The sequence below is a fragment of the Aplidium turbinatum genome, chromosome 3, assembly GCF_918807975.1.
Source record: "Aplidium turbinatum chromosome 3, kaAplTurb1.1, whole genome shotgun sequence".
Classification (NCBI taxonomy): Eukaryota; Metazoa; Chordata; class Ascidiacea; order Aplousobranchia; family Polyclinidae; genus Aplidium; species Aplidium turbinatum.
In genome coordinates this window covers 15,689,107-15,704,344 of record NC_137474.1, presented here as the reverse complement: position 1 = coordinate 15,704,344, position 15,238 = coordinate 15,689,107, and the positions used below count along the sequence as shown (strand labels likewise).

Sequence of the window (15,238 nt, the reverse complement as noted above, 5' to 3'; positions counted from 1 at the left end):
AATTCTAGAAAGGGTGCGTAAGAGAATGTATTAAACAAGAACATTCGATAAAAATCTCGAAAATAAGAGTCAAGAAGTAAGATTGACTCATATTCAACAAAATACACGCCGGTTTTGAAACAATTATGTTGTCTTGTTGGGCACTTTATCCTGTTGTTTATTTGTTATTTCTTAAACTAACATTGCCTAACTTTTACATGTTCATAACAGATTGAAAATTAGGCTATCTACGACAAGTTTTAGAGAAAATCGAAACAAATGGCAGATAGTGTGCAAACAAATATTCTTCCAGTGAAACACACAACATATGTGCTGCATCGTTTGAATGAACAAAGAAAAAATGGTGAATTTTCAATAATTTTACATCATCACATTCTAAGTGTTCTGTCAAAACATATTAAACTTGCATCAAAGTTGATTGACTTTGATTAATTTTACAAAGACTTTTTGCTTGCATAAAGAATGTTTTGAAAATATGTTTTTGTTGTTGCAATATGTTTTTAATTTTGTGATAATCTTAGTGAAGTGTCTTTGTCTCCAACTTTGACCTTGATGAATTCAATAGAATAAATGATAGAGCTAAAAATGGGTTACTAGGCATAACCTACTTACTGTAGGCTAAGAGAATTTGGTTTATATTTGCTCTCTATAAACGGTCGGTTCTGCATCCTGACATCTGCCATGCTAGTGTTTCTGGAAGTAATATTTTTAATTAATGTGTAAAAAGCTCGACTTTGAAATAAGTTAATTAAGACACACAAGGGTTGAAGAGCAGTTTTTATTTGTTATTTTTAACAACATAGTCTACAACATGTAGATTTAATACATAACTTTAAACATTTCTTTCAGGGATGTTTTGCGATGCCACACTTATTGTGGAAGGAGAAAAATTTCAAGTCCACAGATCGTTTCTTGCTGCTAACAGTGATTACTTTCTATCTTTATTTGCCTCCGCAGAAGAGCAAGTTTACTTTGTCCTTGCCGGAGTCCCTTTACAAGGTGGGGCTTTGGTCACCTTTTTTTATCAATCTTCAATTTTATTCAATGAGTATTTCTACATTTTTGATCAACCTTACATTTTTGATTACATACCGTAACTTAAACAATATATTGAAATCGTATAGAACCGCTTTGCATCTGCTTTGCTTTTATTGAGCACTATTATCCATGAATTCAATAGATAAATATAAGTTTATAGTAGCTTAACAAAACAGTTAAGATGTTTGCATATTTGAAACAGTAAATAATGTCATAACAACGTATAATAATCTTTTGAGCATTCATCTGTTTGTTCAAATTTTCCACACTAGCCTAGTTTAGGTTTTTAAAACTTGTGTAGGTTTGTGTTAATTTAGACCCGATCGTTTTATTTAATCAATAAAGATTAAAAGCTCTATGTTTTTTTAAGGATTTCGTGTCATCCTGGACTTCATCTACTCTTCGACTTTCGTTCTCAACATGACAAATGTTCACGACGTATACAGAGCGTCATCAGCTTTAAACTTCACTCATGTTCAGGTAAGCATGCGACTATTCATTCGTTTTCCGTGCATCATAAGGAGGTATTTATTTATTTACTATGTCACTGTAGGCTATGTGACAAAAATCACCTAAAAACTTAATGCAGTGTTGTACGTTGACGCTGAGGCTAGCGCCGTCAGTTTATTTTTTAGTCGACGGAAGTGATAGTGCCGTCAACTATTTTGCCGATTTTAAGCGTCAATTTAAGCGTCAAGCGCTATGCGTCATTTTTGTTTTCATGGAAAATCTTGTTTCACAATGAGAGTTGCACAATGTATTCTGGCCAGCGCGACTCATCCGAATTACCCGATTTCACGTTGGTTGAAAATGGCTCCCTGGAAAACAAGCGGAAGAAGTTCGCCAAATGGTGATCACTCATATCGTGAGCAGTATTGAGAACGAGGGATCAGAGAGGGAAAGCGAAAAATCAATGAATGTCATCGCGGACGTTGAAGAAACTTTATTTCAAACGCTCTATGCCCCTGAAAAGATCGATTTTGGTGCAGTGGACCTCGTTAAAATAAGATTTATATATGCTAAGCCATCACATTCACAGCACGCTTGGAACAGTGATAGGCTACCTTTCCGAGTAAACGTTTTCAAGACTTGTTTTTGAAATACAACACACCAATACCATTCAGCGCTGCTGTGGAACGCACGTTTTCGCTTGGAAAGGACATTATGCGTCCTAAACGCAGCAGATTGTCAGACAAACGTTTTGAAATGCTTGTGTTTCTACTAAGAAATAACTAATAAGCTAAAGCAGCTAATTACAATACAGTCTCAAAACATAAAACCTGCTCTTTATTTATAGCTATTGTTAGCCTACACTTGGTTGAAATACCTCTGTTTTGTGAGACCCTGGCTAAAATAGCACTAGAAATTAGCGCTGACGCTGACGCCGTCAATTTCTTTAAGAACTTACGCAGTACTTTACGCCGTAAAGTTTTTAGGCAATTTGCGCTGACGCCGCCAATTTATTTCAGTGACGCGTACAACACTGAAGTTAATTTACAACCGTATATATTGTTTAATTAACTTTAATATTGTCTTTCACCAACATGTAGCATGAACACTGGTATAAAAAAATCGTTTTCTATTATGAAGCTTTTTCTATACAGAAAAACCACTTTTTTTAATAAACAAAATCCAAGGGTAGATGTTTCATTTTTGGTTCGATCCTCACCAGTTTTTAATGCGATAGATTTCCCAATATCTTCACTGGTTTCAAACAATTTTCTTCTGTTTTTTCTTCGAGACAATCTTCAAGAACCCACATTTTGTTTTGACAGAACAGCTCTTCTTATTAGAAGAAGTTATTGACTTGGATCCATCAATGAAATTTTGCGTTTTATAAGAAAATCTTCTTAGCTTTTTAAATTATTTGAATTATTTATCACATGAAGAACGGACAAATGCAAAAGATTTCCAGCTTAGGTTTTTAAGTCTTAAAGAGGCTTACGCCGAGGATTGGCGGAGTGGCCAGACTGAAATATCTAAATGGTAGCTATAACTGAAGCAAAAAATCGTAATAATATCGTAATGACAACGTTTACATACAGAAAATGGATAGTACACATAGGTATGCTTAGTAGCAAAAACGTGGTATGCCATAATACACAGCAACAGAAACCACATTTCATGTTTTTTTCGTTTTTAAAGTTGTTTTTATCCAGTATTTGAGTTAAGAAAATATCACGACTAGGCCTTGATATAATTTCAATAAAAGGCAAAGGAAATGTTGATCTCACGAAGGTTTAATTGATCAAATCGTTTGAAATACGCTATGCTGACTTCAATTGAGGTTTTACATCTTGTATCCAGGCACTATCAACCTCCTAATTTCAAAATTTGTGTGCTTGTGATCTCCATTTCATGATTGTAAACCAATATGGTTTTCAAGTATATTTCATTGGTTCTATCTCTAATCGTTATTAAAAGACCCGGCATCGAACCGAAATGGAAAATGCCATACTTGAGTTTCACTGTTCTTTGGGGTCATCAATGGTGCATGTCCATGTTGTCTTAAGCGTCCAATTCAAAGCCGTCCACAATTTTCATCGTCGAAAATTCGATTCCCGCTGAACACAACATGGATATGCATCACTGATGACCCCAAACAAGGGTAAAACTCGAGTATGGCATTTTCCATTTTCGTTCAATCCTGGGCCTTAATGACTTTACAAATCTCCAGAATTCTTCTAATCTTTTAATTCAGTCCAATTTTATTTTTTGCTGCTGGCGTAAATATATAGAGAAGGCAAAGTAAACACACAAACTTGACAACAACAAACGGGAAAGATGACAAAACCCAAAGGTTTAAAATATACATTGACAAAACAGTACTATAAACGCTATCAATTCCACAGCCACCAAACCTAGAAGAGAAGAGAAGAAAAGAAGAGGTTTTTTATAATTAACACTTGGAAGCGCAACAAGGGCGATTTAAACTTAATGAGACACAAAAAAATTCAAAAGGTTGCAAGTTTCCTGAACTTTTCACTTTGAGAGTCTTCAAAAGTGTTTTCGTTATGAGCGATAAGCGATTTTAAGGTACAAAATAAGGGCTATGACAGTTAAAATGTTTACAAATTTTATAGTAACAAGGTTACTTCAAAAAACTTAATAAAAAATGTAGCACCCATCCACTGTAAACGGATAGTGACTGATGGGTAAATAGTGCTCAGTATAATTTGGTATGTTGGATACCTTCCTTCGGCATATGTTGTATACCTAACTACCTTCACAGTATACGATAGTTGGAAACAGATTACATTTACGAAGGGTGCAGACTGCAGACTTCCTTCTATAATTTTAGTTTTCAATCCAACGCTTTCCTTTCAGAGTGCTTGTGAAAAAGTTTATCGGAGAATCAAACAAATAGAAAGAGCAAAGGCCCAAGCAGCTCGTTACAGAAAAGATGACGAGGATATCACAATGATCGCTGATGAGGAAGCTCCAGAGAGTCTGATAGATTCGCCCTCATCATCTCCAAACTCTGTGAACGGTAAAATAGAAAATGTACTTATTCAATTACTTTGTATGACACAAAATAATGGCGTAGACAATTTTACTCATCCTGTTAGAGAACCACTACCCGTCAGTTAAACTGATGCTAGAGAGAAGCCAAATATGGATCCAAAGGATGCACTGCGTGAGAATTAAAGTTTTGTATTGAAAGCAAATAAACAACAAAGTCCAAATAATATCAACTTATATGAACCTGGAAGTTCTATGACCTTCATCATAGCCGCAGGAGAGTAAAATATTTAGGGTGGGGGCGAGCAAAATTGGCCCAAATTTTGTCTTTACGAATATACTTTCAAAAACGCAATATTATTCACAATCTCTGAGGTAGTGTATAGTCTAATACAGCAGTCGAAAACCTTTTTAGGTAAGAGTGCCATGAAAGCTACATTTTTGGAAATGTATTTTCGTAAGGACTATATAATGTTTTAACATTTAATACAACTAGCATGTAGTGGTAGGTGATAGATTGTAAAAGTGGGGCCATGAGTTTTGAAAAAAAAGTTTTGAAAAAATGCATTTGGTTCGGTACATTCTAAGCTTATTTTCAGCTTTAAATTCTAATAATAAATTATGATCAAACTTTCTGTGAGCCAAATGCCGTCACGAAGAGCCATATATACTAGCTGGGGCCATGGGTTCTCGACCCCTGGTTTAATAACTCCACAGTCATGGTCAACTTGGCATTGTACGAAAACACAGGCAACAAAACGTTCAACTTCGGTGAACAAGGCTGACTTAACTTTAATCTACATTCATAGACCTGTAGCCTATGTGCCCAAATACCGTAAATAAAAGATAAAATTAAATCTTCCTTGCATCAAACTTGCACCTTTGAACACAACTACCTACTTTTAGTATTTGATGTAATATTACAATGAAATCAAAGTCAATGTTCTTTGCATACCATCGTTACGTTAATAACTGGACATTTTTGCCCAAATATTTTTACAAATAACTGTATTAGTAGGATATGGACAACAATCAAAACACCTAAACAGGTGTTCTTTTTCAACGGGAGAGCGACAGCCTCCCTACCCCCTTATCTCCTATTGCTATGACCTTCATTACTTTACAACACTTTCAAATGGCATCAATAGGGTGTTCTTTCTAAACTTTTGCATGATACAAAAAAAACATCTTTACTTATGCAGAAATTTCGTTGTAAGTTACGAAAGGCACAGCATTATTTTTAAGATTCTTGCATTGGATTTTTCTTCATCGTGTGTCACACGGCCGTAGCTCAGAACATCACGCAAGCTCTTGCTCTATCGTTGAACTCGGCCAAATCCTGTGCAGAGCACCTTGCTTTTAGGTCAGGGCATTCGAGTAGATGATGCATTGTTTACTCCTGTCCGCATTTGCAACTTATGCTCCCCATGGAATAACCCCATGCAGTGTCTCATCAAGGTTTTACACCTGCCAATACCAGTTCTTAAGCGGTTGAGGCATCGCCAATACTTCCACGGTTCAAATTTTCCGGAAGAAGGCTCTCCTCTCCATGGGTGTGAGCTCCATATTGGCCAATGTCGGTCCGGCTGCCAGTCCCTCCTGTCATAGTTGAACCCGCACATTGGCGGCGACATCGTCTTGACCTAATGGGACAACTGAAGCAAGGAAACTTTTTCCTGACTTCAGACGCCTGTGTGCTGGAGTTTGGCCATACAGTGGGTGTCTCAAATCTGTGTCCTGACAAGATCTTTCCTTTCTGCTGGTCACACTTCTTCTGATGTTGGGGGAGCAATTCCAGACAGAATGTGCTGTGACGTGATGTTGGTTGGTTTGAGACAGCCTGTAGTCAAACGGCAGCTGGTTCAATATGGGGTCAATTTTCTTGGCATGTGCTGAGCGTTCCCCACATTGGGCAAGCATATTCTGCAACCGAATAGCATAAGGCTAAAGCAGTTGACCGTATTGTGTCAGGGAGGGCACCCCAATCAGAGTTTCCGAGTTTCTGTAAAATAGAAACTACAGTAGCCTACATTGGGTTAAGGTTGTATCCCACTGCTCGTTTAAAAATACAGTAACTGAAGAATCCTCTCCTTAGTCTGATAAATTTTAATAGCAACGATGAGTCTCAAAGTCTGGAATAAAGCGTTTTGTTGCAAAGCTACCCAAAATGGGAAATATATGTAATTTGGGTCATTTGAAAAAAATCTGTCTTCATTTAAATTAAAGTAACAAAAATGCAAATATTTTCAAAACGTCTTTTTTAAACTATATTAAAAACTGTTGCGGGATACGTTAATTGTGATTCTGTTCGGAGTGATTTAAAGCTGTTCAAAGTTATGCTGCAGTAAAACTGAGCGTTCAAATTTGATGGTCGAAACTTAAAACAACAACAAAAATAACGAGCTTTGAAATAACGTACGCGTTTTGGAATTGAAAAGTTAAGTTGTTTTTTTCCTTGTCATAAAATGTTCGTAAATATTTTCGATTTTGAAATGTAATCGCTTAATCATCAATTTTTGATCTCCACTCCGTCGCTAATATTAAACTAAGCATCGAAGATTAAACCAAACCTGACCTGTTTAGATAGCATTTATCCCAGCTTACACGAGATTTTTCTTCAATTTCAAGCAAGTAATCGTCTACATATGGATAGCTATCATAAGCGGATAAATAAGAATCAAACTATCGGTCCGTTTTTCAACTGTTTAATGTTATTCAATGTTAAATAGTAATAAGCTCATGTTTCTGACGGTTAGATGTAAATGCTTTGATACGATGATAGATTGAACAAGGTTCTTAGCCTCATCAAATACTAAGCAGCCTGTTTTAATTGTAAACATCAGTAAAATTTACAATAGATTACAGTGAATATTGCTTTCAAATGCTTGTATTTAAAACTGGTTGCTTGACTTTAAAGGCGGAACACCCGTATTGGATGCTTCTGCAAAACACAGAATTTCTCCATCCCACATGTCTATTGAAAACAAATTTGAGACAAATCCACCGTCCAACGATTGCAACTCATCTTCAAGAACGTCACAAGCCGAGCTCTCTCCAAGCAGAAGAACACCTCTCTCGCCTCAGTCTCCAGCAAGACATGGCAATGATATTATACCACTAGTGAAACCAATGGACTTAGCTTCAGTACGTTTTTAAATCAACCGCTTTCAATAAATCATTTAGTTTTGTGAATCGTATCATAGGCCTATGTTAGTTACTTGGCTTATTTTTAGAGTATGCAAACGGTTAGGCTATGTAGGCTACAGTAGATTGTAGATGTACTAAATTTATTTTGTTGATTGCAATAACTGTGTTCCTTACAAGCAGAAATGGGCAAAATCAGCAGTTTTGGTGATCAAGAACAGGATCAGATCACCAAAACAACGTGATCTTAAAAATCAAGATTGTGATCTTCAAGATCAATATCACTTTCAAGATCACTTTTATGCATTTGAAAAACTTAAGTTTTTGATCAATAATGTTGCAAAAAAAACTGATTTTTCTATAAGCAACCTATAGTTAAAGGTAATTGGTATGTTACCTGTTGTTTACAAATAAGTAAAATAATGTAATAAAACATCAACACTTTTAAAAGTGATGGCAGAGAAAACAAACTAAAGACTTATAAAGTAACTCACTTTAAAAAACTCTGTAAGTTGAAAATAAACCACATTATAAAGCAAATTTGAATATCGTGTCACGTGTCCCCATTTGCTGACGTGGCATCTCAATTCATTGAAAAAGATTCCGATGGCTGCAAACTTATTATTCTTTTATCTTGCTACCATGTCATCGAATTTAACCGCTCTGTAGCATCCATGTTGATGTCGTAAAACATTTGAAGTTTTGTGCAAACTAAAGTCATGCGTTTTAAATAACTTAATATTTTTGTTTATTTATTTCCCAAAGGTGAAGATACATCGCAAAGTAAAGATAGAAGGCAATAATTACAACCACAGCCCCACAATTCCCTCCATAGCCACATCCACAGATCCACAATCACCCAAAAGAATGAAAGTAGAGTTTTTAAAAGAAGAAAATGAGTTGAAAGAAGAAAGATCAAGCTTAGGTAGTTGATTTGTAGTAGCGTTTGTATTTTACTTCCTCCTGTTTTACAATTAGATGCGCCACTTTAGTTCTTCATTTTGTTGAAAAAAATTTCTTCTGAAAACTCAATGTAAGGCTAAAAAACAAAATACATTTAAAATTTTGCTTGTTGCCACCTGGTCCAAGTGTCACAAACCTTTTAAAATTTGTATCCAGTACAGTTGCCTACGAAATGGTTTAATTTTCGAGCTTATTTTCAGAGCAAGAGCAAATATGCAACCGGCAAATCAAGAGAACTGCATCTCCGATACACCAAGCGAAAAATGCTGAAGAGGACTGCAATAATTTAAATGAATTAAACGGTTTGTTGAAACGCCCAAAAAAGACATTTGTATTGCCAAGTGGAAAAGAAAAGCTGTTATTTTTTGACCCTCATCACAAACAAACACTCTCAGAAGACATACGTTCCAAATGGGGCAAGAATAATAATTTTTCGTTTGGTTTTCGTAAATCAGCATCTGAACCCAATCATCTCAATCACAACACAAACTATTCGTCTCTTCCAGATGAGTCAGAGCAAAACCCTGTAGACGTTCGATCAACACCGTTCTCCTGTACATTCAGAACAAGTGTTGAAAAAGCAACAAGTGACTCCAATCACAAACAGCAAAGCGGAAAATCCAAAACTTCTGAAACATGTGATCACGTGTTTTCAAATTGGAAGCTGATTACAACAAAAGAACAAAGGATATCGCCGGAGCGACAGGTCAAAGTTCATCGCAACCGGCGAAAACTTTTAAAGACAAATAAGGTTTGCACGAACTGATATATTACAAGTGCCAAAGAAAATCCTCAATGAGCTAGATTGTTAAGCATTGGCTAACTTTGTAAGACAGGTAGGCCATAGAGGAGTGGAGGGTTGCGTTGCCGTATCACGAATATTTAAATGCGTGCCCGATTTTTCCACAAAATGTCAAAATTTGTAGTTCAACGTGTTCGCTTTCAATAGATCCCTGTCACCAAATTTAAGTAGAGTTATTACCAACAATAAAAGTCACAATTAAAGATTAAATCAATTTTATAGATTTATTTAATTTCTTTGCATGTCGTGTGATATTTTTTCGCTAGAGTGACACAGTAATAAATTGTAACCCTGCTTTTTCGTGCGTGCCCTTTTTTGTGATAAATGTTTTCAGTGCGCTTGGGAACGCTTGGACTGAAGGCCCTGGATGATGAGACTGTCGAATGGCTGATGACCTCATGCCCAAACATATAGTCCGGAAGAAAGCTCATACGACGAAGAAGAAGAAGTGCGCTTGAGCAACGCATTTCAGGACTGCTCTCCATTCAGCGGAAACAAGTGGATGGAATAATTCCCCGGCAATAACACTTCAACAACAAGCGGAAACTTCACTCTGTCAATATCGGTAACCGACCTTGCATCTCGGTTGATTGATTAAATCTTTTTCCTTTCACTGGGAAAGCGTCTTTGGCAGCTAAATCCTGGCAGTTCCACATACTTGTAGACTAGAGACTTTGAACCACTGACGCAGGCCCAGTTACCGAGATTGACAGATTAAAGTTTCCGATTGTTGAAATGTTGTTGCCGGGGAATCATTTCATCCTTTAGGTGCCGCTGAATGGAGAACAGTCCTTTATGTGCTTTGCTCAAGCGCACACCAGATTCAAACTAGCGCCGCTTGATATTGAAGCTTCTTGGTTCACGAAGTCACGCACCAACCAACTGAGCTATGGGGGCGGACAGTGGTTTTAAGCCTTTACAAGTAGATAAGCGAAACTGCCAGAAATAACTCATCAGAGACTTTGTCAGTCCGAGAATAAAGATTCAAAACCAAACCAACAAAGATGCTATGTGATTTGCAAAGCAATTTTGGCTGGAGTTGCAAAAAGAACTTTAGCCTACATGCAATGCAGCCCTAGCTTACTGTACACAAGGCCTATCAGAGGAGGGTACGGCGTAGCCTTGAGGGCCCAGGCCTTTGATTGCTGGGGCCCGAAATTGTGATTTTATAATTCACGCGCAAATTTTTTTTAGCTAAAACCATCCTAAACGACTAAATTCAAGCACGAAAGTTGTTATGCTGTATTCCTGGGGGGGGGGGCGTAATGTAGCAAAATGTCCCGGAAAGGAAACTGAGTAGGCTACATTGCGCGCAAATTAGGGGACCATAGTGGTTATTTAATGCTTTACATGGAAAAATGTTTTGTTAAAAGCAATTGACTTGTTGTACCAGATACATATAACACTCAGTTACGTTAATGGATTTAACAGTTTTTATTAAACATATAAAAAAACTACTAAATCCAACGTTCCTATAGTGTCCTCATCAGGAATAATTATAGGCTACAACTAAGAGAAATAAATAAATTTGAAAATTTTACATTAAAACTGTAGGCCTACAAACGACACCTCTCAACAGCACCATCAACAACTAACACACTAATTCAATGCAGGATACACAAAATGGCGAAGGAGAGATCACATAATAGCCTATACACAACACAAAACACTAAATAATAGTTGTAGGCCTATTGCAGCCTGATAGGCTACTATTATTGCGCACAGTTGTCCAATTCTACAGTAAAATGTTGTATGGTGTGCAATACGCCTAAGTAAACATCAAGCTTTTTGCACAAGACAAAGGGGCCCGGAATGACTCTTCGTACCCCTAGTGAAAATTTCTCTCAGAGGCCCTGACTGTACATCTCGTAATTAATCCTTGTAAAATGTTCGTAGTTGTAGTTGGCCTTTATTTTCAAATAAAATCTGTCACCTCTTTTGCGTGTCTCCAATGGACGATTGTTTACATTACGCAAACTACAATATATAGCCTACATCACTAGTATATTTCAGTTCAATTCGATTTTATTTTACCGGTTAAAGCGAATACAATAGGCTAGTCTAGGCTACATACGGTACCAAATATAGCGGGTGACATGCTGGTAGCAATTAATGGTCGTTAGCAACCTCCATGAAGTTTAATTAGCAACCTTTTTCAACAAAAGAGCCTTTCAGCTACATTTTTCGGTAGAGAGGGCCAGCAAAAAGCCACAAAACTTAATAGGCCTAATATATTTGTGGTACGGTATTTCTGAAAATACAGATCAAAATACAGTTTATTAATCTACTGAACTTCTAACCTTTTAACCTGTAGGCCTAAAAGTGCGTATGACAACTAGGCTACTATCGCTTTCGTGATCGCAGCTATTCATGACACTTTTAATTTAGTTTTACTTTAGTAGGCCTATAGGCCTACCTATTGGCTTTGTCTGAACGGCGCTATGAAGAAACGAAGAACATTGTTTCCAACGACAATATTGCAGTTTGACAGAAATAATGCAGTGACATTGCGATTACCGTAGTCATCAGAAAACAATAGTCTAATATCGACTTTTTTGGAATGGTTAAAACGACAAAATGAAGCAAAAAGTACAAAAGAAAATTAAGACAAAAGCTTATTGTGCTGTTGGCTAAGGACTCCCCAATACTAGGCCTATAGTAATATAATGCGACAAAAAATGCTGGTCAAAATCGCTAAATTAAATGCACACAGTACAGTAACTCGAGTTGCGAAAAATTAATTAGGCTACACACTTAACTGGTTAAAAAATGATTCTTTTCTTGATGTAGGTCATTCTTTGTCTGTTAACGGTTTCCACTTTCTACGCTTAACAATCTCTTGCGCTGCCACAAAACTAGCAGCACTGGTGAGGCATGGGTTTGTATTTATTTGCTAAAAGCTTTTTTACTCTGCTCCGCGTTTTCCATTAAGTTAGTTCCAAAACTTTTCTCCTCCGCTTATTTCGAAAGGGCATTTCGCAGAAAATGTCTTTGTGCATCAACTTCTTTGTTGTTTTCGATTTTTTTTCTGCATTTTAAGCATAGGCTACAGGTATGCCAACATCACTTGCATTGAATGCAAAGTTATCTGTCCATGTTAAGTTAATCCTCTGTTTTCGTCTAAAACCTTTCTCTTTTTGACTTGCATGGCTAGGCCTACTGATGGAAAAAGGTAGCCTATTAGCCTATGTTAGAATTAGATCTAAAAGCTGAAACTTAACTGAAAGTCAAAACTTGAATGGCAAAAACTGCAATACAGGCTAGTGTAGGCTATTATTTTGTGACAAACACTAGACAGTAAGTAACAGGGGAAGATCTACCGGGTGGGCCTGATTGGTACAGGCCCACCCAAATTTACAGTGGGCCCACCCAAAATCAGATTCATGGAAAAAAAATAGACTACTAATGTTTAACACTAGAACAACTAAGTGGCACTGAATTGCCTTTGGCATCACTATTTCACAGCATGATACCACTTTAACAGCCCATAAACAATTTACACAAAGCGATGTTTCCCAGGAAAAAGTTAGCCTTTCGCCACTGTCGTCTTTGATGGTTTACACTTCACAGACGCTCTTGTCCCGCTGTTTTCTCCCGTTCTAAACCATCTACTGTATGTAGCCTACACTGCGACTCGCATCGGCTTAACAAGATGCTTTGCACCGCTGCTAAAGCGTCTGGACATGTGAGCACATTTTTTGACATTGTTAATCAAATAGGCTTAGGCTACACAGTTTTTTTACCGGGGCCCACCGGCACTGTCGCTTGATGGAGATACCAAAGGAAATGCATCCCAGCCGGCAGATCATGGAGCTGGAACGCTCATGTGACACCACGTGGAGTTCAAAATCAAGGTCGGTGCATAAGATATTGCAGTTGCTTGATGTATTACTGGAGACTCTAGCTGGCTTTAATAGAAGCAAAGCAGCTCCTGCAGCAGATACAAACAAAACGTTCGTTTTCATGCTAGTGACTTTTTGCAAACTGTTTGAAAACAGCGATTTTACCACCAAGGGCCTGCAGAGCTCAACATTTTGTGTGACAGACTGTATATCACTGATTGAAACACTGAAAGCTACACATGCAACTTTCCGCGAGGCTTCGAAGGGTGACTTTGGTGACGTGCTTAAACTTGTGAACGCAAACTTGCTTCTCGTGAACGCAAGCTGCCTTAGAAGTTTCACAAGTCTGTTGTCACCACAACGCTGGGAAAAACGTCGGCTGTCAAGAGCAATGAGGATTTAAGGGCGCTTTGGAACTGTATTCTTGACAGGCAGATAACGGAGTTAAACTGAGGCTTTCTGGAAAACACGTAGGCTATGGATTAATGAGAGCAGCGGCCTCTTTCGAAGCCACTTTTGGCGAAAAAAAAAACATTCTAACTGGTCCGTGTGCACTGTATGGCATCGAGATTGCAGATGCTTAACATGCTGTATTCATTCAACACATCAGACGGAAAATAGATCTGGAAAACTTTCCTACATTAATGGAAGTAGCCTACTGGACAGCCGCCCTTCTGACATTTTCCCGAAAATGAACAGTGTTTTAAGGACCATCATAACACTGCCTTCCACGTCCTGCAGCGTCGAGAGACTTTCCTCCGTAACAAACAGGATCCAAACGCGCTTGAGATCATCCATGCTGACTGGACGCCTTAACAACTTGACACTTTTGTCTTTTAAAAGACAACTCACTGGCAGTTCGAATTATAGGCTAATGACATAATCAACTTTTTTAACTCGAAACCTAGGATACCGTACTCCGCCTTGTGTAGAAGCTCCGATAGGCTAACACTAAGTTTTTGTATGCTGGCCCGCCGTGGCATTATTGGTGAAGGCCCACCAAAATATTTCCTAGGCCCACTCATAAATTACGTTCTAAATCCGCCACTGGTAGGCTAAGTAAGCTATCACTCAATAAGGCTCATTTCTGCACCATATTATAGAGCCAGCTTTGATAGTCTACCCCCTGGGGGTAAATTTCACCTACCGAGGGGGTAAATTTAATGAATCCTAAATTAAAGCAAACTTCATTTTTTCAGTTATTAAAGAACTGGTATTGTTGTACTCGATTTTGATTCAAATTTATGCTGTTCTCCTTTATCACACTGAAGTTCGGTAGCTCTCTAGGGGTCTTGTTTTGTCTCGAATTTTCGAACTACACGGTGAAATCGAGATTTTTCTTCGAGAACGCAAATCTCCGTTGAGTAAGCACTTTGGCGAAAATAAATTTATTGGTGCATTGGCTTACTTGACAAACATTTTTTCAAGTTTGAACCAGCTCAATATGCAACTGCAAGGAAAAAGTGTTACCATTATAGATGTAGGCCTACACCTACATGATAAAATTCAGGGCTTTCAGACAAAATTAGATCTGTGGAGTAAAAGAGTTCAAAAAAGAATTTACGTAAAGTTTCCAACATTTGATGATTGGAAAAGCAACAACAAAAAACTTTCCAATCAACATGTGATGATTGGAAAGTTAGTAGAAGTCGCAACGAGATTTCTGACCTCGAAGTCGAAATATGCCAGCACCTTGCCGCCTTAAAGAACTTTGACGGTTACTTCGAAAGTGAAAGTTTTAACAGTAGGCCTACTGCTCATTGGATAACTCATCCCTTCGAAGCCAAGTTAGAAAGTAGGCTATTGCTGAATGCTGACGATGATTTTTGCAAAGATGAATTGATTGATCTTCAATGTTCAACAACGCTTTGTTCCAAATTCTTATCGTGCAATGGTGACTTTTCCAAATTTTGGTGTGGATTAGTTGAAGAGTTTCCTACGCTGACTAAGCGTGCATTGAAGTCATTATACCTTTTCCAACTACTTA

The 15,238-nt window shown here is 37.6% G+C and overlaps 1 protein-coding gene across 1 annotated transcript; it reads left to right on the top strand.

Annotated features, from left to right (window-relative positions):
- The first annotated feature begins 258 nt into the window (after positions 1–258).
- LOC145766581 (uncharacterized) lies at positions 259–9,595 on the top strand. Its single transcript, XM_082578298.1, has 7 exons — positions 259–343; positions 850–999; positions 1,409–1,518; positions 4,366–4,528; positions 7,418–7,644; positions 8,410–8,569; positions 8,808–9,595. Exons 1-7 carry the CDS (start codon positions 259–261, stop codon positions 9,371–9,373), a joined length of 1,461 nt encoding a protein of 486 aa, XP_082434424.1. The 3' UTR covers positions 9,374–9,595.
- The last annotated feature ends 5,643 nt before the right edge of the window (positions 9,596–15,238 follow it).

Coding starts and splice junctions, on each gene's coding strand:
- LOC145766581 (XM_082578298.1), top strand. CDS start 259: ATGGCAGATAGTGTGCAAACAAATATTCTTCCAGTGAAACACACAACA. Junction 1,519..4,365: donor TAAACTTCACTCATGTTCAG/GTAAGCATGCGA, acceptor CTTTCCTTTCAG/AGTGCTTGTGAAAAAGTTTA. Junction 8,570..8,807: donor AGAAGAAAGATCAAGCTTAG/GTAGTTGATTTG, acceptor GCTTATTTTCAG/AGCAAGAGCAAATATGCAAC.